The sequence below is a fragment of the Microcaecilia unicolor genome, chromosome 14 (assembly GCF_901765095.1).
Source record: "Microcaecilia unicolor chromosome 14, aMicUni1.1, whole genome shotgun sequence".
Lineage (NCBI taxonomy): Eukaryota > Metazoa > Chordata > Amphibia > Gymnophiona > Siphonopidae > Microcaecilia > Microcaecilia unicolor.
Genome location: NC_044044.1, coordinates 8304909 through 8331175, shown reverse-complemented (window position 1 = coordinate 8331175; position 26267 = coordinate 8304909). Strand labels below are relative to the sequence as shown.

Here is a 26267-nt window from a genome sequence, read left to right as displayed (position 1 = left end):
TCTGTATTGCTTGTTTCCCAGACTTGTTCCTTGTTGGTCTATCAGTGTTTGTTCCCTGTTTCAGTGGCTGCTTGCAGCTTTCAGTCTGTCTCCTGTCTATCAGTGTTTGTTTCCTGTTTCAGTGGCTGCTTGCAGCTTTCAATTCAGTCTCTTGTCTATCTGTGGTTGTTCCCTGTTTCAGTGGCTGCTTGCAGCTTTCAGTTCTGTCCCTTGTCTGTTTGAGAGTCCTAGTCTAGTATTCTGCCTAGCCTCCCTGTGTGTTCTAGTCCCTGTGTGTATCTTGCTGGTGTCCAGTTCCGGCCCTGTCCGGCAAGTCCTGCCGGCCACCTGCACCCCGGGGGCTCAACTCCTGGGGAAGGGTGGCCAGGTGCAGGTGAAGTCTAGCCGTCCCTGTCAGAGTTCTGTCTTATCCATGTGTGGGGTGGTTTTGCCTGCCACTGCCGCTCCTCGGCAGTGGCCCAAGGGCTCACGATCCTAGTTCCTGCTTTTGGAAAAGCCTGACAAAGGGTATATTGGAAATACTGCTGTTCAATGTCTCTATAAATTGCTGTAGTTCATGCATGTCTCTCCCCCCTCCAAATATATCATTGATAAACCTTATTCAAATAATTACATGAGACCAACTTCTCCTTAAACTGCTCCATATATAGGTAGGCTATGGAAGGCACAACCATAGCCCCTAAAGCCACCCCTTTAATTTGCAAAAAATATTTCTCTTGAAATTGAAAACAAATTCATTTTAAGGACAATGTCAGCCAGTTCAATAAGAAATTCAATCTTCTGAGATATATAATGATATATAACGCATTTACAACCAGAGTCACAATACAATCTCTTGATCAGCTGGAAGATGTAAAATCTCTAATTATTTTAACATATCCATAGAATTCCATAAATATGGCTTGATCTGGATCACCAAAGGATGTATAAATGCTGATCCAAATATCTAGAAAGGAGTTCCAAGAGAGATCCCACACCAAAAACAACTGGGAACCCTGGAGGATGGCTCAAGAATTTGTGGATCTTGAGTAAAAAGTAAATACATGATGTAACTGGAAATTGACAGTACAAGAATTTAAATTCCTTTTACAAGATGGTAGCATCTTGATTAGCTTTACTAATCACTTCCCATATTAAACATTGAATCTCATCAGTTGAAAAACTTGGAGGAGCATGATCAAAAGGGACACCCAAGTTTTGCTGAGGACGTCCTCGCAAAATGTCCTGGCGAAGGGGTGGGGAAACCTATATTATCGAAATAAGATGGACGTCCATCTTTCATTTCGATAATGCGGTCGGGGACACCCAAATCTGGAAATTTAGCTCGTCCTTAGAGATGGTCGTCCCTAGACTTGGTCGTTTCTGATTTTCGGCGATAATGGAAACCAAGGACGGCCATCTCAGAAATGACCAAATGCAAGCCTTTTGGTCGTGGGAGGAGCCAGCATTCGTAGTGCACTGGTCCCCTTGACATGCCAGGACACCAGGACACCAACCGGGCAACCTAGGGGGCACTGCAGTGGACTTCATAAAATGCTCCCAAGTACATAGCTCCCTTACCTTGTGTACTGAGCCCCCCAAAACCCACTACCCATAACTGTACACCACTACCATAGCCATTACGGGTGAAGGGGGGCACCTAGATGTGGGTACAGTGGGTTTGTGGTGGGTTTTGGAGGGCTCACATTTACCACCACAAGTGTAACAGGTAGGGGGTGATGGGCCTGGGTCCGCCTGCCTGAAGTGCACTGCACCCACTAAAACTGCTCCAGGGACCTGCGTACTGCTGCGATGGACCTGAGTATGTCATTTGAGGCTGGTATAGAGGCTGGCACAAAATATAAAAACATTTTTTTTTAGGGTGGGAGGGGGTTAGTGACCACTGGGGGAATAAGGGGAGATCATCCCTGATTCCCTCCGGTGGTCATCTGGTCATTTAGGGGGCGTGTCAAGATGGCTGCCTAACTGGCTGAATGCCAGAGAGCTCTGAGCGTTTGGGGAGGAAAACTATTCTTATTTTCTTAATAATGCCTCATTCCAAAAGAAAGGGGAAGTTAAGGTTAGATCCTCAGCCTACCTTGACTTCTTCCCCGGCCCAAGCGTCTCTTGAGCGGTATTTCGCCGGTTTTTCCAGGTTCCAGAGGGAGGAGGATCCCATAGCGGGAGTTCCCGGAGAAGCGCGATCCCCGCTGGGAGAGGAAACCTCCCTTTCACCACCTTCAACGCTCTTGATTCCTCCGTGTCCAGCGTCGACGGCGTCCCTGGAGGGAAACCCCGCCGATCCCGGAAGTGTATCGGCAGGGGTAACCAGCGAGGACCCGGGCATGCAAAAGTCGACCGGGAAGCCTGAGGGAGCTTGCCCTCCCTCAGTGAAAAATCCGGAGGTGACACTGGAAACGATAGGGGTGATGTTGGGCCTGATGAATACTACACTACAAAAAACCTCAGGTGATGTGTTAAATTTAAATGCCAAATTTGAAGAACTAAAAGTAACTGTTGAATCTGTTAAAGACAATTTAACAAAGCAAGTGGCTAATCTTGGTAAAGAAATAGAATCATTCAAGGAGTTTAAGACTATATTTGTTAAAGATAACATGGATATAAGAAGAAAAATTGAACAATTAGAGAATCATAACAGACGGCTTAATCTCCGTCTGTTAAATTTTCCTAAGCTATCGGGGGTAACTCCGATAGAAACATTTAGAAGATATTTGAATGAGATTCTCAAAATTCCCCTGGACGCTATACCTCCGGTGAACAAAATCTACTTTATTCCTAAACCAAAAGGGGAACTGCGAGGAACAGAAAATATTATTCCTGATCTGCAAAACATCTCTGACATTTTGGAACAATCTTCAGAAATAATACTTGATAGAGCCACATTATTGATTTCCTTTGTTTTTGAACAAGACTATAATAATATATTAAGATTGTATTTTCGTAATACTAGGGCTCAATTTTGTGGTTCTAAGGTCTGGATTTTTCCAGACGTGACTAAACAAACACAACAAAAAAGGAAAGCTTTTCTTATTTTGAAACAGAAAACAATTGATATTGGTGGTACTTTTTTTCTTGGCATATCCAGCTAAATGTGTGGTTAAGTTAGGTCAGACTAAATATACTTTCTTTTCACCGGAACAACTGAAATCGTTTCTAGATATGAAACAGTTGAAGTAATTTAAATAACCTGGAGTAAAAGCACCTTTTACTTGATAATAATGTTGATTATCTTGAAACTTCTCTGACTCTATCACTCCCCCCTCAATGTTTGAGGTCTAAGGAAGGCAAAACTATTTTTCTTTTAAATGTATTTTCTTGTCCACTGTAAGATTTATTTTTTGAACTGTTTTCTCTTTCTATTTACTGGTAAAATACTGGACGAGAATGTTATGTTATATATTACTTGCCTGTGTTTCTAGCAAGGATTACCTTGTTAAATGTATAACAAAAATTATAAATAAATAAATAAAAAAAAAAAAAACTGCTCCAGGGACCTGCGTACTGCTGCGATGGACCTGAGTATGTCATTTGAGGCTGGTATAGAGGCTGGCACAAAATATAAAAACATTTTTTTTTAGGGTGGGAGGGGGTTAGTGACCACTGGGGGAATAAGGGGAGATCATCCCTGATTCCCTCCGGTGGTCATCTGGTCATTTAGGGCACATTTTTGTGGCTTGGTCGTAAAAAAAAAAAGGACCAGGTAAAGTCAGCAAAGTGTTCATCAGGGACGCCCTTCTTTTTTCCGTTATCGGCCGAGGAGGCCCATGCCACAAGTCCCGCCTTCGCTACACCTCCGACACACCCCCGGGAACTTTGGTCATCCCCACTACAGAAAGCAGTTGGGGATGCCCAAAATCGGCTTTCGATTATGCCGATTTGGGCGACCCTGTGAGAAGGACGCCCATCTTCTGATTTGTGTTGAAAGATGGGCGCCATTCTCTTTCGAAAATGAGCCTGTTGGTAATTCCTGATAACAAAAGAGGGTCAACCAACTGTCAATCAGCTTCCATTATATAGAGAGCTTTATTTTGAACAAGTATACCACCCTCTTTGTCTGCTCTCTTAATAACTGAGTCATCTTGTTGCAAAGATTTCAATGCTTGACCCTGAACATGAGCCAGTCTATTAATCCTATTGATATATTGACTTTCTAAGGCACTGACATCCTTCATAACCAAATGTTCATGGGCCAAATGGGATCAGTAGGGCCAGGAGGATTCCATGAAAATTTCAAATGCAAAATACATTGATCATCATGAGTCTAATCTTGAAAAAAACAATTTAAGTTTCAACAACTGAAAAAAAACCTAATTAATTGTGTTCTAGTTTTGAATCCCTCATAGCATAAGACAGGTACATATGATGTACCATATTGTAACAGAGACTCTTCTGCTTCTGATAGAGATCTCGTATCTACATTACATACATTCACTGCCAATACTTCTTTTGATGCCCTGATTTGACTGTGGAACAGCTTATATAGCCTCCCCAAACAGTAACCATAAAAAAGAATCAGACAAAACCACATTAGAATTTAAATTCTTATCAGTATTAGTAAACTGAAAAGGCTCATCCCCCAATGAATCACTAGATTACTACTACTACTACTATTTGGCATTTCTGTAGCGCTACACGGCGTACGCAGCACTGCACAAACATAGAAGAAAGACAGTCCCTGCTCAAAGAGCTTACAATCTAATAGACAAAAAATAAAGCAATCAAATCAATTAATGTGTATAGGAAGGAGGAGAGGAGGGTAGGTGGAGGCGAGTGGTTACAAGTGGTTACGAGTCAAAAGCAATGTTGAAGAGGTGGGCTTTCAGTCTAGATTTAAAGGTGGCCAAGGATGGGGCAAGACGTAGGGGCTCAGGAAGTTTATTCCAGGCGTAGGGTGCAGTGAGACAGAAGGCGCGAAGTCTGGAGTTGGCAGTAGTGGAGAAGGGAGGAAGTGGCCTGTGGTTAGGGTGGTGGACCTTGGTCCTGGGGAACTGAGGAACTGAGTTCGATTCCCGGCACAGGCAGCTCCTTGTGACTCTGGGCAAGTCACTTAACCCTCCATTGCCTGCCGCATTGAGCATGCCATGAGTGGGAAAGCACGGGGTATAAATGTAACAAAATAAATAAATAAAAATAAGAAGGATTTATCCATGGAGCGGAGTACACGGGAAGGGGTGTAGGGAAGGACGAGTGTGGAGAGATACTGGGGAGCAGCAGAGTGAGTACATTTATAGGTTAGTAGAAGAAGTTTGAACAGGATGCGAAAATGGATAGGGAGCCAGTGAAGCGACTTGAGGAGAGGGGTAGTAGGAGTAAAGCGACCCTGGCATAAAACGAGACGGGCAGCAGAGTTTTGAACCGATTGGAGAGGGGAGAGGTGACTAAGTGGGAGGCCAGCAAGAAATGTCTGTAGATGACAAAGAGAAGGCCACTATTTTTACTGTTGAGATGATTCTTACGGATTTTCCGATTTTTATCCATCTATGGATAAACATAGCCCGGATTTAGTCTAGGTCCTTCTGTACAGTTACATTGATACACTGCACCTGGATCTGCTGTAATTCATATTCTGGTGAGCCCAGTGGAAGGGGAAATGTGATCTCAAGGAGTCCTCTTCATCTTTCGAAAGGATCAAGTTCAAAACCTCAGACCTTATCAAAATTAACCTTGAAACCTGAAACTACTACTACTACTATAAATCACTTCTATAGCGCTACCAGTCATACGCAGCGCTTTACAATTGAAACTAGACTATATTGCTTCAGGACCTGGAGGAAAACTGCCAGTGTTAATCTAGGCTGGGACAAGTTGAATAATATATCATCAACATAGCAACATAGTAGATGACGGCAGAAAAAGACCTGCACGGTCCATCCAGTCTGCCCAACAAGATAACTCATAAGTGCTACTTTTTGTGTATACCCTACCTTGATTTGTACCTGTGCTCTTCAGGGCACAGACCGTATAAGTCTGCCCAGCACTATCCCTGCCTCCCAACCACCAGCCCCGCCCCCCACTGGCTCCGGCACAGACCGTACAAGTCTGCCCAGCACCATCCCCGCCTCCCAACCACCAGCCCCGCTCCCCACCACCGGCTCTGGCACAGACCGTATAAGTCTGCCCAGCACTATTCCTGCTTCCCAACCACCAGCCCCGCCTCCCAACCACCGGCTCTGGCACAGACCGTATAAGTCTGCCTAGCACTATCCCTGCCTCCTAACCACCAGTTCCGCTTCCCACCACCGGCTCTGGCACAGACTGTATAAGTCTGCCCAGCACCCTCCCAACCACCAGCTCCGGCACAGACCGTACAAGTCTGCCCAGCACCATCCCCGCCTCCGAACCACCAGCCCCGCCCCCCCCCCCCCACCGGCTCCGGCACAGACCGTACAAGTCTGCCCAGCACCATTCCCGCCTCCCACCACCGGCTCTGGCACAGACCGCATAACTTTTATATTGATTGATCTTACAGATATTCCCCAGATGTCTTCTCTTGCCCTAACCTGCATGGCTAACAACTTCAAAGTTAAGGCAAATAGGAGAGACAACAAAGGACATCCTTCTTTGGTCCCCCTCTCCAACTCAAATGCATAGGAATAGCCACTGTTTACTACTACTACTTATCATTTCTATAGCGCTACTAGACGTACGCAGCGCTGTACACTTGAACATAAAGAGACAGTCCTTGCTCGACAGAGCTTACAATCTAATTAGGACAGACAAACAGGACAAACAAGAGATAAGGGAATATTAAAGTGAGGATGATAAAATAAAGTTTCTGAACAAATGAACAAGGGTTAGGAGTTAAAAGCAGCATCAAAAAGGTGGGCTTTTAGCTTAGATTTGAAGACGGTCAGAGATGGAGCTTGATGTACCGGCTCAGGAAGTCTATTCCAGGCATATGGTGCAGCAAGATAAAAGGAACGGAGTCTGGAAGCAGTGGAGAAGAAGGCTGCAGATAAGAGAGATTTACCCAGTGAACAGAGTTCCCAGGGAGGAATGTAGGGAGAGATGAGAGTGGAGAGGTACTGAGGAGCTGTTTACCTGTATGTGGGCCATAGGTTTTGCATCCATCTACAAAAATGTGGGCCTATTCCCTTAGCCCGCAAGGTGGCAAAATGAAAGCCCAATTTATGAGGTCAAACACCTTTTTCACATTCTCCGTGACTAATACAGATGGTGTCTTGCCCACCATACCAAATTGAGTACCTTCCTAATGTTGGTTCCTTGTCTTCATAAACTTATCAATGAGGATAAAGCAGACTTTTTGCCAGGTCACTTTGCAGGTAACAAGGAATTTGTTAATATTTTAACTAGAATTTTAATGTTTAAATTCAGCAGAGAGATTGGTCGGTAAAACCTACAAAGCATGGAATTCCGCCCAGGCTTAGGCAGAAGCATAACCCTGCTGTTTTCATTTTGGTGCCTAACTCTTCTCCTTCCAAATGTTGTAGCTAACCTGGGGGCCAATTATACTGACATTTTTTAAAATAAAATTTGGCTGAATGGCCGTCCATTCTGGGAGATTTTCCATTCGTTATCTCGTTAATCACAACTCCACCAGTGGGGCATACACAGATTATACTCTCAGTATAAACTATGGAAGAATAGGAAACAGTAACCCTTTGGTATTAGATAGTATACTGTCTAGAAAGTAACTCTGTTCCCTTTATCTATAGATCCGACTCCTATAGCTCAATTACTAACAAGTACTGACACAGCACCCAAAGATATTATAAAAATAGATAGCAGTAAGAACATAATGAAAAGGCAAAAGTAATGACGACCAATAACTTGCGCGAGGGCGGGACACAGGGAGGGAAGGCCCGAAGGGAGGTGATCTGCAGACTGCCGCTGCTGCGCTTCTTTCACGTGAAGCGAGGTCGAGGTGAGGTGCTATGATTGGAATTCAGGGGGGGCCCGGCCTGGTGGTGGACAGAGGGGGGCGGGTAGAGGGGGGGCGGTGATGATGACGACTTGGGGGGGGGGGGGGGGAGGCGGTGGGGGCAGGGCCCTGAGGGCGTCCTTACCCCGGGCCCGGCCCAGTCTCTCGGCGGCCCTGGCAGTAAGCATTAGGTTACTTGCGCCAATGTAAATATTCTTTAGTCAAGTTCTCTCTGTTCCAATTTCTAAACAAGGTTCTACTCTTTTCCAAGGTTAACATGCTTAACCTAGGGAAAGGAAAAGAAAGGGTTAGTTCATATTAACAGAGGTATTTTTGTACGTGGGCAGGCAGCTGTTTAGCAGCACAGGCCCTGTAGATTATTCAGCTGAGGTTTTCTGTGTCAGTGAGAGTCCATGCGATGGCTATAGGACCTGAGAAAATCTGTAAATCTGATGTGTTTGTTAGGCCACAATCACAAAGAACATGGTCCTGAGCCTCCTTTAAAATTCTCACCCTCTTATAGTCCAAGTTTAATCCCTTCACATTCCAAGACATGACTTTTACAGGATTAGCCATATTCCCTGTTTGACACCCTTAGATCTCTTACTCTCTCCCCCATTGCCCCCTCCCCAACCCATCCCTATCTCAGAGCTGACCCCCTGCCCAACCCCCAAACATTGATGTGACCCAATCTATGGCCCACCATGAAAGGGTTAAGGAGGAAGAGCATCCCCACCTGATGGTCCTAATACTTCTTCAGTTGCCCTCCAATGAACGCACCCATCTCCCATCTTTCAAGAACATCACACCCCCAGATAAGTAACCATCCCTCAATCCATTCATACTCCCCCCTGATCCCGACACATACATATGCACATGTATCCTTTCTAAATGAAGTAGATCAGTTGTAATATATCTTTCTCCCACTCTTAAATCCAATTTACCACCCTACTGCATATTCAAAATGGCCACAAGACTTCAAGCGGCAGTCTCACGAGACTGTAAAAAAGCTGGATGGAGTGTGGGTGTAGGGAGGTTACTTATGGGACTACCTCTGCTCATCTGTGAAAAAGGCCGGGTATTCTGTTAGCATCAAGTGTCTGTGTAGGACTCATCTGTACTAATTCAGGGCTCCTTTTACAAAGCAGCAGTACTGATTTCCGCACAGCAAAAGTGATGAAGCCCATTCAGTTCCTTTGTTGCATGTACCATGGCTTTGTCAAAACGAGACCTCAGCTTGTTTTGTTTTCCAATAGGTGCATTAATGTTTTTCTGCCCACTGCAATGTTAAGGGTGGTTTTTTTTTTCTAGAAAGGACCTTGTGTGACCCCCTGAAGTTAGCTTGTAAACATACTAGATTCTGTGATCTAACTTAAGAATAGTTTTTACTTTGTAGTAAAAAAGTAGTTTTAAGAGCTATACTTTATTACTTTTACTTAAGTATTTTTTTTTAGGTAAGACTTGATAATTTTAGTTCACTACTTTTGAAGCCAGTACTTTTACTTTTTATTTAAGTACTTTTAAAAAGTAACAAACCCATCTCTGCTGACCTACACATCTCAATTCCTACATCTACGACCTGTCTAAAATGGGGCTGCTTAGCAGAATACCTCACCTCAGTCACACAAAGAGAACCTAGAAAGGCTCTCACCAAATATGGAATTAGTGATCCTAAAATAGATATATGCGGACAAAAAGTGAACTACTCTTTAATGTGCTGTGTACTCTAGCTTCACCGTCTCATCTCCTGCTTCTTGCAGCCAGGAGGTGCTAGAACAGGAACAGAGTAGGATTTTTCTACTCCAGTCTCCCTCTTCCCCTCTTGTTCCCTCCTTGAGGGAAGGAACTGGAGCTTGAACCAGAGGGCTGCTTTCTGCTGCCTGAAATTGGGATACTGGCCAACAAAGTCATCGGGTCAAAGCCTTGCATGTTCATGCCTGTCAAAGACCCCAAATTGTTCCACTCTAGGCAACTGCTTAATTCACTTAATGGAAGAACTGGCTCTGATTTAGCCTTCATCTGTAATCTGGGAGACTATCAGGATGTTACTGTGTGTCACTATGATCTCACAAGTCTATGTGATGTCACAGCAGCAGCCTCGCCTCCCCAGCCAGTTCCTGAGTCTTTGCTCTTGGTATCTGATGCTGTCTGAGCTACTTATGAACTGTTTCAGAGGTTAATGTGCCTTTCCAGCATTCTCACAGATGTGCTTTGTGAAGAATATAATTAAAATATGGTTTTGCCTTCTGCCTTGGATCACTGGGACTTGCTGGGCAGGTATGTAGTGAATATTGTAACACTTCTGGTATTGCATCCATCCCCATTCTAATCTATGTATAGTAAACACTGGTTCTGTCCCTGATTTTATTATGTCAGCTGTGATAGAACTCTGATGGATGCAATCAAGGAACTCTGAGACTTCTGTATATAGCTCTAACAGCTATTAATGAATGTGCTACCAAAAAAAATCCCATCTCACCTAAAACAATCCTGTTTTTTCCACATTGGAGGAACAGAGTAGTATTTCTGATTTTTTTCTATAAAAAGTATGAATTAGATCTCCTTGCATACAAAGATGTAAACTGGGACTGGATTTATCTTATGTAACACGGTATCATCTGGTAACCCTAGAATTGCCCAACAAGTTCTGACTTATTATCTATTTGAATTTGTCCGATATCTTTTTCAGTTCTAACTCATGGTGAGTTGCATTCAGGTACACTGGGTATTTGACCGAGACTTGTCATTTTTTTTCAACCTTCCCTCCCAGAATCCTTTGAAGAGGATGGTTAAAGAAAACAGGGAGATACTACCTGGTAGCTCTGCTGTTGTCCATAAATGTAGACTTAATCAGCCCTTATCATCCCTATGCTGGTCACTTGGTTCTCTTTTTAGAATATGGTAACTGCTCCATTCAAGCAGTGTAAGTACGTATGTTTACTTGTGTTGTATCAGCAGAAAACAAGTGGGAAATCGACCGTGAACTCCAGAAAAGCGGGACAACCTTGATACTTTAAAGAAGATTTATTGATAAAAAGACTCAACACAGCACCGTGTTTTGGCCTACGGCCTGCCTCAGGAGTCTGTTGATGAGTAGTATCTTTTTTCAGTACAAAAAACTACACAATTATAGACAGTACTGATCTGCTTTTCAACGGTCTTTTTCAAGACTCTTCTTAAAAGTTTTTTGTATTTAAGGAGAGAGCAGGGTAAAGGATGCACATTATCCCCATCACCTTCTAAGTAGCTTGTAGATGCAAGGAAGAAAACACAATTGTATTCAATCAATTCAGGGTTGATTTTGTACATTTCAAGGCAATTTGTTATCCAGGAATGGAGGACACTACCGAAAGCTTTCTTATAGTCAATCCATGCTGTACTAAGATTTCTGTTTTTCTTAGCACTGGCCATGATGGGTTTATTCAACATTAGCTGGTTTTTCATTTATTTTATTTTTGTTACATTTGTACCCCGCGCTTTCCCACTCATGGCAGGCTCAATGCGGCTTACATGGGGCAATGGAGGGTTAAGTGACTTGCCCAGAGTCACACAGAGCTGCCTGTGCCTGAAGCGGGAATCAAACTCAGTTCCTCAGTTCCCCAGGACCAGAGTCCACCACCCTAACCACTAGGCCACTCCTCCACACTATTTGAGATTCTACATGGAATGTTGCTATTCCACAGACTCACAGAAACAGAAGCCTGCACAGCCTTCTACATGGAATGTTGCTAGTGGAATAGCAACATTCCATGTAGAATCTCCAATAGTAGCAACATTCCATGTAGAATCTCCAATAGTATCTATTTTATTTTTGTTACATTTGTACCCTGCGCTTTCCCACTCATGGCAGGCTCAATGCAGCATACATGGGGCAATGGAGGGTTAAGTGGCTTGCCCAGAGTCACAAGGAGCTGCCTGTGCCTGAAGTGGGAATCGAACTCAGTTCCTCAGTTCCCCAGGACCAGAGTCCACCACCCTAACCACTAGGCCACTCCTCCACTGTTGCTACTATTTGAGATTCTACATGGAATGTTGCTATTCCACTAGCAACATTCCATGTAGAAGTCGGCCCTTGCAGATCACCAATGTGGCCGTGCAGGCTTCTGCTTCTGTGAGTCTGACGTCCTACATGTATGTGCAGGACGTCAGACTCACAGAAACAGAAGCCTGCGCAGCCTTCTACATGGAATGTTGCTAGTGGAATAGCAACATTCCATGTAGAATCTCCAATAGTAGCAACATTCCATGTAGAATCTCCAATAGTATCTATTTTATTTTTGTTACATTTGTACCTGTGCTTTCCCACTCATGGCAGGCTCAATGCGGCTTACATGGGGCAATGGAGGGTTAAGTGACTTGCCCAGAGTCACAAGGAGCTGCCTGTGCCTGAGGTGGGAATTGAACTCAGTTCCCCAGGACCAAAGTCCGCCACCCTAACCACTAGGCCACTCCTCCATTCCATTTGCTCCTCTCTTATTGCCCTTCTGCTCTATTGCTATGATCTTATTAGTGTCTATTTGATCGTATAAATAGTGTGGGATGCCGGATGCAGGAAAATAAGTTGTTATTGAATTTGATGAAAACTACATTTGTGATGATAGGGAGACAATTAAGGGGCCCTTGTACAAAGGTGCATAAGGGCATCAAATTGGCAATATCACCCGGCTAGCCCGTGCGCCTGGTGGTAATTCCAAGTTTGGCAGTTGGCGCATGCTGGACAGTTACTGTACGGGCAACGCGTGAGCTCTTACCACTAAGTCAAGGGCTCAGGCCGTATATAGACACTCGCTGGTTTTAATTTTTCCGCACGTCCCTTTCCTGGCCCAACCCCCCCTTTTTTTTTTCCAAGATGCGGTGGAGAAATGGTCCGGTGCACGTCCAATACATGCACCCACACTACTGTAGGCCACGTTTTGGCGCTCCTTCGTAAAAGGGCTCCTGAGTGTCTTATCGTTTGTTGAGTGTCCATTAGATATGGTATCTGTACCTGTGAAACCACAAATGAAAAGTTTAGGTATAATTTTGAATTCTCAGTTGTCTTGTAGGGAACAAGTGAGACAAGTTGTAAGATTGTGTTTTTTCAACTTGCATATGCTCATTAAGTTGAAATCTATGTTGAATACCTAGGATTTTCAAATAGTTGTACGATGTCTAATTTTGATGAGACTAAACTACTGTAAAGCTTTATATTTAAGAATAGTGAAGTCATGCAGTAGAGCATTACAAGTGATCTAAAATTCTGCAGCTAGAAAGATTATGGGGAGGCAGTAGATTTGAACATGTGACACCCTTGTTGCAGCAGCGGAAATTTATATGTGGTAAACTGGATCCAGAACACAGGTTTGACATTAATTTACCAGAGTTTGTATCAAGCTGCTCCACAGTATTTGAAACGGGTAATACAATTGTATAGACCATCGCGCCAATTAAGATCTGACAATGACAGTTGTCTTTCTTTACCAGTTTTGCGAAAATTCAAATGTTTTTATTTATAACCATTTAAATTTTTACAAGCGATAAAACAACTTGCTGGAAATACAGAGAAAGTAATATGTAGGAATTATTTCAGTCAGGCAATTCTATTCTCTTCCTTAGAACACTAAATGGGGAGAGTGAAACAAGATAAGGAGATCAATTAAACAGTAAACAGAACCCCCCCCCCCCCCCCCCCGTGGTATTAACCTGTTTATCACCAGCTATTACTCATCTAATTCATTATTCCACATTGATCATCTGGTTGGCTTCTTCAAGGCCAATACGGTGTATAGTCGAAATGATTTGACTATGATTTGACATTATGCAGAGATGACAGCATGTGCGTTTTCATTGGCAGGTCCATCATTTCTGGGCATATTTGTTTTTGCTTTACTCTTCAGCAATTTAAGAACGTATTGAAGACATATTTGTTTTTGCAGGCTTTCCTTGACATTTATTTATCTGGGCTTAATAAGCTGAGGGTTCCTTTTTTTCCAGACGTGTTTGAAAGTTGGAATTTTGTCTTTTTATTTTTAAATTTTATGTATGTTTTCTTTTCTAAGCTGCTTAGTGTTAGGTGACGTATATGTTTTTAAAATACCACTACCAAAATAACCCTTTCACTGCCAATCCCCGCCCCCCTCTGTCCCAAAGTACAAGGTGTCTTCCAACAAGATCTTCATACCCCTGTAGGTCCCTCGAGGCCTACCTTTAAAATCTCCGTTAAAAGGGCAGGAGCGATCACCACTCCTTCCCATTGCAGCTCCAGCATCAAAATGGCTGTAAGATATTATTATTATTAGCATTTGTATAGCACTACCAGACGCACGCAGCGCTGAACACCTGATACAAATAGGTAGAAGGATGATGGCAAATATATGTGTATTAGCTGGCGCATCCATCAGGAGCAGCTATTTTACAAATTAAAATGTTGAAAACAAAAAAGAGTCCTCATTTCACCCATTTGCATTGCTACAGCTTGGAACATTGATGTCTTTTACTGGGGGTTTCTCTGGTGGGTAATGGGAGCAGATGTACTGGACACCTTACCCCAGTGTTATCGTGAGGGGTCAAATAATGTCAAATAACGAGTATGAAAAATTGCCACTTGTTGTTAGAGGTCACTGATGAGACAGGAGCATCTGGTGATTTCTCATGCCCCACATGAGCGATGTCGAAAATCCCCAGTAAGACCCTAGCAGAGGGGTTCAGGGGAGCTGTGTGTAGGGAGGGGAGTGTCAATCAACAGATGTCAGGAATTTATGGTGGATGGGAGGGGGGGATCTTATTGCTATTGTTGGGGGATGGGTTTGTGGTGGGAATTAATCATGTGACATGGGGGTTGGGGGTGATGTTGTTTTGCACCTACCCAGTAATTTAAACTGTAGGTTTAAACGTAACTGGGGCAGGTGGAAAATCCAAAAGGAAAATTTTTGAACTAGGCATGTATTCCCTTTCTAAAAGAGGAAGTACATTTCTATTTTGCGCCTACACCCAAGCCATGCCCCCAATGTGGTCCCTTAAAATCTCTGCATCTCATGAATGTAGATGTGCAATTAGTGGCTTTTTAAAATCGCCCTTTGCACTTGTATATGATCTAGGCATATAAATGTTGCTATTTTTATATCTAGGTGTTTCTAAAATTTCCTCCTTACTGTCCAAGATCCTTAGGGCACCAAAAGGGATCTGGAGCAGGTATAATCTGTATGCACTGATCAATTCAGCTGAGTAAATAAAGTCTCTGGCTTCGGAGCATGTCTATTTGAAGATACAAAGAATTACAAGTTTTTGATTTTCAGATTCTATTTTTGGATTAGTTGAGTTGGGGTTTTTGAATACCTTAGTGGACTCTTGAAAAACTAGTTTTTTCTTTTTTACTTACCTGTGTCTGGTGAACTGAATGCAGACATTTTTTGCTCCTTTCACCATGACCTCGCTTTGACCCCCCATTTTACCTATGGACTTGCATTCCAGTATGGCTTAGAGGACCAAATGCTACAATTTAGAAATTGGATTTTAGATTTATAACTCACCTTTTACAGTTTCATAACTGGAATGAAGTAAAACCAAGATTATCACAATCTGCTAGACGGCATGTAACCAGTTGATACCTTTAGTGCTGGAAGGCAGATTAGGTGGAGGACATCTCTGACAGGTACAACAATAAATAAAAAAAAAAAAAAAACACTAGAGACAATGAACTTAAAGATCCATTACTTTCAGGTTGTGGATCTCAATATGAGGATGTCCAACGTTCACTGGAAAAAAATAACAACAGTTTCAAGGAATCCCGGATCATTGGTGGCACAGACGCCGTGCCGGGAGAGTGGCCATGGATTGTCAGTCTCCAATTTATGAACAATCATTTCTGTGGAGGCTCTATCCTGAGCGCCTGGTGGATCCTTTCAGCCGGTCACTGTTTCGATAGTTTAAAGTGAGTATCTCAGCTTGACATCAAAATCTTCCCTATTCTGTAGTTACAGTGCCCACCATCATCAGTGTATCGTTCTAGGTCCTTGCACTTTCTACATTTTTGCTGAAATCTCTGATAAACAGTGCTGTGTGAGGGTGATTTTCTTATAAAAAACATTGAATGGGGATGGGGGGGGGGGGGGTAGTCAGATAACATAGTAACATAGTAGATGACGGCAGAAAAAGACCTGCACGGTCCCCCCAGTCTGCCCAACAAGATAAACTCACATATGCCATTTTTTGTGTATACCTTACCTTGATTTGTACCTGTCTTTTTCAGGGCATATACTGTATAAGTCTGCCCAGCACTATCCCCGCCTCCCAACCACCAGCCCCGCCTCCCACCACCGGCTCTGGCACAGACCGTATAAGTCTGCCCAGCACTATCCCCGCCTCCCAACCACCAGCCCCGCCTCCCACCACCGGCTCTGGCACAGACCGTATAAGTCTATCCAGCACTATCCCCACCTCCCAACCACCAGCCCCACCTCCCACCACCGGTTCTGGCACAGACCGTATAAGTCTGCCCAGCACTATCCCTGCCTCCCACCACCGGCTCTGGCACAGACCGTATAAGTCTGCCCAGCACTATCTCCACCTCCCAACCACCAGCCCTGCCTCCCACCACCGGCTCTGGCACAGACCGTATAAGTCTGCCCAGCACTATCCCCACCTCCCAACCACCAGCCCTGCCCCCCACCACCAACTAAGCTTCTGGGGATAGGGCTGAAGTGGACCTTAGGCCTGAATTTAATTATTTATGGGTTGATATTCAAAGCAATTTAAATGGTTAGGAGAGGTTCCTGGCTGGTTGATTTGCTTGTGTGTGGCTAACGGCTGATATTCAGGGGCACTTAGCCAGTTACTGCCACTGAATAGCAGCACTAACAGCTAAAACCATAGCTGGCTATTTTTTTTTTTTATTCTTTTACATTTTACTTCAAGTATAATTCTTGAAACAGAAAAGATGATCTTAAGTCATTATTCATTGAATAGGAAATCAATTAACTATTACATAATTATCCAAAAAAATGATCTATTACTCAGCTTTAGTCCACAATTTGGAGGCATTACACAATATTAAGGAAAGTATTAGATAATATCTACTTTATAGAAAAAGGCGGCTGAGAAGAAAGACCATTGGTGTTAATACTTATTACGGAGTTAATGTAATCACAGTCCTTGGTTGTGACAGAGGTGATTGAGCCAATTTAGCTTCCCAAAAGAATTTAACTGTTTTGAGTCATAAAATACATATTTGATAGAATTTAAGACACATTTACAGGGAAAATTTAACCAATATAGTGCGCCCAATTGGAGGGCTTTTGGGCCCAACTTAAGAAACTGTTGTCTTAGAGACATCTGGAATTCAGGGCCGTAGCCAAACACCCAATTTTGGGTGGGCAGAAGAACTCCACCCTGTCCCACAAGTGATTTTGCCTCTCCCTCTCTCGCCTGCATGCCATATGGTCTCTCAAACATCCCCCCTTTCCCGCATACCTTTTAAGTAGCAGATTTTCACTGGCAGCGAGCAGCAACTAATACACACAGCTCATGTTGGTCCCACAGCCTTCCTTCTGATGCAACTTCCTGTTTCCGCATAGGCGGGAATACATCAGAGGGAAGGCTGTGGGGTTGGTGCGAACAGTACGTATCAGTCGCTGCTTGCTGCAGGTGAAGATCTGCTATTTACAAGGTATGCAGGACGGGCAGTTGTTGGGAGTTCTTGGTTGGTAGGGCTTGGGGATCCCTGCCAGCCGCATCATAGGTGTGCAGCTGCTGGGTGGGCCTGAGCCCAAATGGGTAGGCCTGGGCCCACCCGAGCCCACCCTTGGCTACGCCACTGATCTGGATACATTCTTATTTTACAATCGAGGATATTTTGTTCTCTATGAAGAAAGTATGGTTTCAGTATCCAGTCTCTATCAGGGTGTAATATAAAGGCTACTTTGATTGTTGAAGTTGTCGATCCCACTTTTATCGTCTTCAAGGATTTGTGTTAGGTTCATTTCTAAAGTCTCAGCCGGCCCATCTACTCGTTCTCCAAGTTCTAGTTCTTTCTTTACAAAAGGGTGTATATAATATATTTTTGATATAGGAGGATGTGACTGTTCAGGGATTTTCAAAACCTCCGTTAAGTATTTTTTAAAAGTAAGAAGATTTGATAATTGCTTTGGAAAATGTATTATCCTTAGCATAGGAGCCAACGTTTCAAAATTATTGGGGGTGCTAAGCCCAGTGGAAATAACCCCTCCCTGGACACATTCAATGAATATTCTCTATATTGGGGGTGCTCAAGCACCCACAGCACCCACAGAGTCGGCTCCTATGATCCTTAGGGTGTTCGAACATTGATAATTTTCCAAAATTTCAATTCTGTTTTGTAGGTAAAGATTTTCTTTTATCATATTAACTTGTATTTGTTGGAAGTTTTGTATTGTTTTAGAATTTTTTTCGATATCTTTACCCATAGTTATTTTATTGTCCAGTATTGGTATTTTTTCAGACATAGAGTTAAATTGTTACATAGAGTTAAATTGTTGGTTTGAAGACATAAACTTTTGTGAAAAAGAGGCTTCCAAGCCCAGCAGTGCTTAGTTATTATCTCAAGTTTTTTGGGCAAAAAGGACTTACGTTGTAAGCCTAAATCAGGGTTGGAAGCCATCGTTAGCTGTCTCTCCGGTGGTCACATAGATTTTCTCCAGGGACCTTTTCTCCTCCTTCACCCGCCATAACCACCGCGGGGCTAGTTAGCATCTGTAGACTCGAGTAGGCTCCCGTGCCTGGAGACCCCGTCGATTTTTGAGCATCCGGGGTCTCCTGGTCCGACCTCGGGGCGTCCACTGGCATAGGAGGAGGATTTCTCGTTTCGGGACTGAATAATGTCTCAGTTTCCAGCCGGGAGAATGGCAGACCTCTCCCCAAACTTTCCGGCAATGAAGAGTTTCCCGATAAAACACCCGGTGCCAAGAAGCGGTGTAGCGTACCAACAATAGGTAGAACAGGTGTCGCGGGGCTGGCACGTTGTCTGTCTCTCCTTTTAGGCATTTTATTATTTAAGAAACAGCGTTTTTCAATGAAATAGGCAGGTAAGTCCGGAACAGCTTCTTTTGCTTCTTACTCGGCCACCATCTTCTTAGCTGGACAGTCTGGGGCAGGGTCAGCACTTATTTTATTTAGACATTTATACCCCACATTATCCTTAACATACTTGAGTTCAATGTGGCTAACAGTAAATAACAGACAAGGTTTACAAAGCCATAAGCAAAATATCAAAGATCCACCACTGATGGCCAGTCGCAATCTAAGATACTCCATCAACGGATAGAAACCTCTCACAGTGGAGAGTTTTCAGTTTTTTATGAAATACCAAGTAATCAAACTGACCCTTGATTGCCACTGGCGGTGAATTCCACCACTTAGCTCTAAAGTCAGCAGAGTGAACTGACTTATAATGCACTCTCTTGCAGTCTGGAAGATGAAGTCTAAGGTAGTCCCTAGAACCAGAGGTTATATAGAGGGGCATAATCGAAAGGGACGTCCTAGTTTCGATTTGGATGTCTTCGCAGAATGTCCCGATCTAGGGGCGGGGAAACCCGTAAATTTGAAACAAGATGGATGCCATTTGGTCGTGGGAGGAGCCAGCATTTGTAGTGCACTGGTCCCACCGACATGCCAAGACACCAACCGGGCACCCATAAATTGCTACCAGGTACATAGCTCCCTTACCGTGTGTGCTGAGCCCCCAAACCCCACTACCCACAACTGTTTCCTCCACAAACGTAACAGGTAGGGGGGGGGGGGGGCTGAGTCCGCCTGCCTGAAGTGCACTGTACCCACTAAAACTGCTCCAGGGACCTGCATACTGCTTTGATGGACCTGAGTATGACATCTGAGGCTGGCATAGAGGCTGGCACAAAATATTTTTAAAAAGGTTTTTTGAGGGTGGGAGGGGGTTAGTGACCACTGGGGGAGTAACGGTACGTCATCCCTGATTCTCTCTGATGGGCCTCTGGTCAGTTCAGACACCTTTTGTGGCTTGGTCGTAAGAAAAACATGACCAGGTAAAGTCGTCCAAGTGTTCGTCAGGGATGTCCTTGTTTCTTTCGATTATGGGTCAAGGATGTCCAAGTGTTAGGCATGCCCAAGTCCCGCCTTCGCTATGCCTCCTACATGCCCCTGTGAACTTTGGCCGTCCCTGTGACGGAAAGCAGTTGGGGACGTCCAAAATTGGCTTTCAATTATACCGATTTGGATGTTTCTGTGAGAAGGACGTCCATCTTCCAATTTGTGTCAAAAGATGGGCGTCCTTCTCTTTCGAAAATAATCCCGATTGTGTGGGAGAATAGTTATTAAGGGCTGCATATAATCTGGTGTCATGTTATATAATATTTGAAAGACAAAAAAACATAATTTAAAAATAATCCTGGCTTTAATGGGCAACCAGTCCAGCTTGCATAATAATGGAATTTATTTATTTATTGCATTTGTATTCCACATTTTCCCACCTATTTGCGGGCTCAGTGTGGCTTACAATACCTTGTGAAGGATGGAAATACATTGTTACAATACGATTATGGGTTACATTGTGAGGAGTTATGGGAAGACAAAGTCAAGTCAAAAATCGTGAGGGCGTGGAAACCATGGCTCTATCAAAGTGCGATACCTTGAGGACAAGCCTAGTAGCAGTATTTTGGGCTATTTGTAGCCTTTTTAGGACCCCATCAAGCATAGATGGAATTACAGTAATCGAACTGAGTTAAAACCAAGGATTGAACTAGAAATCTAAAGCTGTCTTGTGAGAAATATGATCTGATTCTCCTCAGCTTCCAAAGTGACCGGAAGGATTTTTTCACTACTGAGGAAACCTGAGGCTCAAACATGAGATGAATGTCCAGTGCTTTTTTTGTGCCGGTACAGCGTACCGGCACCTTTTTTTGTGAGGTCCGGCTATCCAGTGGATTGTTCGGGGCAGGCAGGAAAGATCCCCAGTCTTGCCTACCTGCTGCCGGCGCTGACCCTCCCCCGCTGCCGGATCGCTCTTTAAAAATGGCCGCCGAGACTTCCAGCGGTGGCATCACGAGACTTCTGCTGAAGTCTTGGAGGCCACCCTTGTAAGTCTCAGCGGCCATTTTGAAGAGGAATGCAGTAGTGCCAGCGCCGGCAGCAGGCAGGAAAGACTGGGGATCTTTCCTGCCTGCCCCGAACAATCCACTGGACAACCTGGGTGGCTGGAGGGGGAACCGGGGAGCGAGGAGTGGAGAATTGCTGGGTATGGGTGGCTGCAGGGGAGGGGGGCAGTGGAGAGAGGAGGGTTGCTGGACATGGATGGCTGGAGGGGAGGGCAGGGGAGAGAAGAGGGTTGCTGGACATGGGTGGCTGGAGAGGAGGGCAGGGGGGAGAGGAGGGTTGCTGGGTATGGGTGGCTGGAGGGGCAGCAGGGGAGAAGAGGGTTGCTTGACATGGGTGGATGGAGGGGAGGGCAGGGGCGAGAAAAACTGCACATGGATGGAGAAAATAGGCAAAAGCTGGATCCACGTTATACCTCCTCCAGTCAATTCCACAGAGGAGGACCCAGCTTTTACTCATGGATGTAGGGCAAGATATGCAGAAGAAAGGAGGAAGTAAAGAAATAATGGAAAAGAAGCCCTGGAAACGGAGTTAAGGGAACAGATAGAGAGCAGCAGAATGAGAGACTGGGCCCAATATGGATAGAAAAACAAAGTCACCAGACAACAAAGGTAGAAAAAAAATCATTTTATTTTCATTTTAGTGTTTGGAATATGTCCAATTTGAGAATATACATTTGCTGTCTTATTTTGCACTGGGTGTACTGGAGCTGTAACAGCTTACAGAAATGATTTATAATGAAAAAAAATCATGTAATTTTTTTCTCCTATACTAGTATAATATTTTAATGATGTCTGTTTATATGCGCCATGGCTAGTATAAGGGTGTGGCTATTATAGGGGGTAGAGTCATATGTGGTGGCCACACCCATAATGAGTACCGGCACCTTTTTTTCTACGAAAAAAGCACTGTGAATGTCAATTAATAGAACCAGTACCCTAAGCGTAGAGTTTAGAGGGTACAACACGTTGTCAATAGTAAGCGGCTACTGTCACTGCTGGTTGCTCCTAGGTATCTCCGTTGGGCTCTCCCTTCACATGCAGGTCAGTGGCTGGGGATGCAGGAGCCAAAGACAAGAATTTGAACTGAGCACAGGGTTTTAAACTTCTGCTGCGTTACCTCTAAAACTGGTCTCGTACCCTGATTATAATACCGGTCACAGGGGAATCGTCTCTTTAGCAACCAGTGATGTAATAGTAAAGTAAAAGTATATTACCTCTAGGTGTCTTTGCAGTTACCCTTAAAGCAGAACCCTGGTGTGTCTACACAGAAAGGAAGGGTTTATTCATTTAGGGGTTTATTCATCTCTTTTATCTGTCCCCTTCTCCTCTACTGCTAATTCCAGACCCCGTTCCTTTTATCTTGCTGCACCTCACACCTGGAATAGACTTCCCGAGCCTATACGTTGTAACCAGGCGCCTCTCTTGTGCAGCCAGGGATAGAACAATATCCTCTAGCCACCGGCTCCCGGTATAGAAAGAAATAGATATCCACCAGTAACTTCAAACTCAAGGACTTTATTCCATGCAGGTTTCTAGTACACAGTCCCAACAGCAGCATTCACCTTCAGCACCTATAACCCACCTGAAAGTGTGTGGCCAGTAGTCCCCTTTAAGCAGAAGGCTCTTAGCACGTCAGGATTCCATATAGGCTACAGTCGGCTTCAGTCTAGGTTCTTTATCCAGTGCACCATAAACATTATGTTCAATTCCAAACAGCAGCAGTCCATTCAATTCATCATCATAGTTAAATCACCAAGCAGCAGTTGTACTTCTATTCTCTTCACCCTCATAAGGAGCTCCATATTTTAGGGACTTCTCACACCCAAGGGATTCCCCCTGCAACAGCTTCACTAGTAAGGTCAATACTTTAGGGACTTCTTCTTACCCCAAGGATTTTCAGCCTGCAAATACTTCCCAGACTTCAGTACTTTAGGGACCTCCCTGCCCAAGGGTTTTCAGCCTGCAAACTGCTTCTCGCCTTCCTTGCTGCTCTCCCTGAACTGAACTGCTGAGACTCCTTCCCACCTGCCTAATCAATCCCTGGCTTCTGCCTTCACAACCAATCATTCTCCACTCATTAGCTTCTCTACCCACCCATACCAGCTGAGTTGAGCATGAGCCTAATGAGGAGCTCCTGCACACAGGGTTTCCTAGCTCTCTTTCCCCCTAGGGGCAGCCAATCTACACATCCTGTCAGCTTATTCCCTTGTCTTCCCCTATTGCAGCTAGAAGTCTAGTCCGGGTTCCTCAACTCACCCCCTGGCTCCTTGCCTGCAATGCCTTCTGGGACTTGTAGTTCAGACTGAAACTGCCTTAACCCAACTATCATGGATGTGACTTTATCACAACGTCTAGCCCCGTCTTTGGCCGTTTTCAAATCGAAACTTAAAGCCCACCTCTTTACCACTGCTTTTGACTCCTAACCACTACTCACTTGCCCTGTCCTTTTATCCTCCTCTTTATTCCCTTACCCTTACCCTTTCCCTTAATTGTTCTGTCTGTCTACCTGTCTTATTTAGATTGTAAGCTCTTTGAGCAGGGACTGTCTTCCTTGTGTATGGTGTACAGCGCTGCGTATGCCCTGTAGCGCTATAGAAATGATAAATAGTAGTAGTAGTAGTAGGGGTCCTTTTACTAAGCTTCAGGGAAAAGGGCCCTGCGCTAGTGGCTGGAGCCGTTTTTCCTGCGTGCCAGTGCTGTTTTTTCTGCAGCCGGTAAAAGCCCCTCCCCAAATGGCCACACGGTGAGATAACTCTTACCGCATGGCTACGCTGCGGGGAGCCTTTACCACCACCACATTGAGGTGGCAATAATGGCTCCCACAGTAGCCCCCCTGCAGGTCCAGCAACTCTCTCTCTTCCCTCCAGCCTCCAGCCCCCCCCGGCACGTCAATGCATGGATGAGATTGATGGTGCAGGGAGGAGAGTTTTAGGTTTGTTAGGAACTGGGCAACATTCTGGGGAAGGGGGGGGGGGGGGAGGCTATTCTGTAAAGATAGGCTCCATCTTAACCAGGGTGGAACCAGGCTGTTGGCACCAACATTTTAAAGGAGAGAAAGCAGCTTTTTAATGTAGAAACTAGGGGAAGGCCCATCTCTAAGGATAGTGCCGCAAAGGGTCGGGGCAACGCGTATTATCGAAACAAGATGGACATCCATCTTTCGTTTCGATAATACGGTCGGGGACACCCAAATCTTGCCATTTAGGTCGACCTTAGAGATGGTCGTCCTCAGTTTTCGGCAATAATGGAAACCAAAGACGTCTATCTCAAAAACATCCAAATCCAAGCCCTTTGGACGTGGGAGGAGCCGGCATTTGTAGTGCACTGGTCCCCCTGACATGCCAGGACACCAACCGGGCACCCTAGGGGGCACTGCAGTGGACTTCAAAAATTACTCTCAGGTGCATAGCTCCCTTACCTTGGGTGCTGAGACTCCTCAAACCCCCTCGCCCCCAGGTCCGCCTGTCTGCAGTACTGCACCCACTACAACTGCTCCAGGGACCTGTATACTGCTGCGATGGACCCGAGTATGGCATTTGAGGCTGGCAAAAAAGTATTTTTAAACTTGTTTTTTAATGGTGGGAGGGGGTTAGTGACCACTGGGGAGGTCATTCCCGATTCACTCCGGTGGTCATCTGGTCAGTTTGGGCACCTTTTTGAGGCTTGGTCACGAAAACAGATGGACCAAGTAAAGTCGGCCAAGTGCTCGTCAGGGACGCCCTTCTTTTTCTATTAATGGCTGAGGACGACCATCTCCTAATCACACCCTAGTCCAGCCTTCGCTACCCTGCCGACGCCCCCGTGAACTTTGGTCATCCTCATGACGGAAAGCAGTCGAGGGTGTAAAAAAAAATCGGCTTTCGATTATGCCATTTTGGACGATCTTGCGAGAAGGACGCCCATCTCTCGATTTGTGTCGAAAGATGGGCGTTCTTCTCTTTCGAAAATAAGCATGATAGTGTCTTTAAATAATGAGCAGACAGAGTTTAAAGATTACAAAATTTCACTGTCAACTGATGAGCAAGTTGTAAATATGAATAATGAACTTGGTTTGAAATGCCTGCATGCAAATGCCAGAAGTCTAAGAAATAAGATGGGAGAGTTAGAATATATTACACTAAATGAAAAGATATAAACATCTTTGACACCAGGAGGAAGGAAGATAATTAATGGGACACTGTCATACCAGGGCACAAATTATATTGCAGTGATAAGGTGGGCCAAATTGGTGGAGAAGGTAGCATTATATGTTAGAGGGCCATGAATCAAATAGACTAAAATTTCTGCAGGACACAAAATACACCTTGGAATCCCTATGGATAGAAATTCCATGTGTGAAGGGGAAAAGGATAGGATAGTGATAGGAGTGTACTACCATCCACCTAGCCAAGATTAACAGACAGATGCAGAAATGTTATGTGAAATTAGGGAGGGTAATGAACTGGTGAACACAACAATGGGCGATTTCAATAACCCCAATATTGACTGGATAAATGTAACATCAGGGCATGCTAGGGAGGTAAAGTTCCTAGATGAAATTAAGGACTGCTTTATGGAGCAGCTGGTTCAGGAACCGACAAGAGGGGGAACAATTCTAGACCTAGTCCTTAGTGGAGTGCATGATTTGGTGCAGGAGGTAATGGTGCTGTGGCCATTTGATAACACTGATCACACCAGTGATCAGATTTGATATAATATCTGGAATAAATACACACAGGAAATCCAATACATTAGCATTTAACTTTAAAAAAAAGGAGGCTATGATAAAATGAGGAGAATGGTCCAAAAAAACAAAAAAACAAAAAAACCAAACAACAACAAAAAAAACCACTTAGAAGAGCAGCTCCAAAAGTCAAACAATTTGCATCAGTCATGGATGTTGTTCAAAAATACCATCCTGGAAGCTCAGACCAGATATATTCTATTAAAAAAGGTGGAAGGAAGGTGAAACGACAGTCAGCATGGTTAAAAAGTGAGGTGAAGGAAGCTATTACAGCTAAAAGAACATCCTTCAGAAAATGGAAGAAGGATTCAACTGAAGATAATAGAAAACAGCATAAAGAATGGCAAGTCCAATGCAAAGCACTGACAAGGAAGGCAAAGAGACACTTTGAAAAGAAGGCTGCATTGGAGGCAAAAACCGGTTAAAGAATCAGTTGGACCATTAGATGACCGAAGATTAAAAGGGGCATTCAGGGAAGACAAGCCCATAGTGAAGAGACTGAATTAATTCTTTGCTGGGGAAGTACCAGTGCAAAAATGATATTCATGTCTGATAAGTCAGAGAAACTGAAACATCTCAGTAA

General features: G+C 44.3%; 1 protein-coding gene across 1 annotated transcript in view; it reads left to right on the top strand.

Annotated features, from left to right (window-relative positions):
- Window positions 1–2408: 2408 nt before the first annotated feature.
- The window catches only part of LOC115458264 (serine protease 55-like), a 63991-nt gene continuing 40132 nt past the window's right edge, over window positions 2409–26267 (top strand). Inside the window, exons 1-3 of the mRNA XM_030188125.1 lie at window positions 2409–2932; window positions 9613–9668; window positions 15581–15791. Coding sequence (XP_030043985.1) covers window positions 2409–2932; window positions 9613–9668; window positions 15581–15791 — 791 coding nt within the window. The remainder of the gene's footprint in view (window positions 2933–9612; window positions 9669–15580; window positions 15792–26267) is intronic.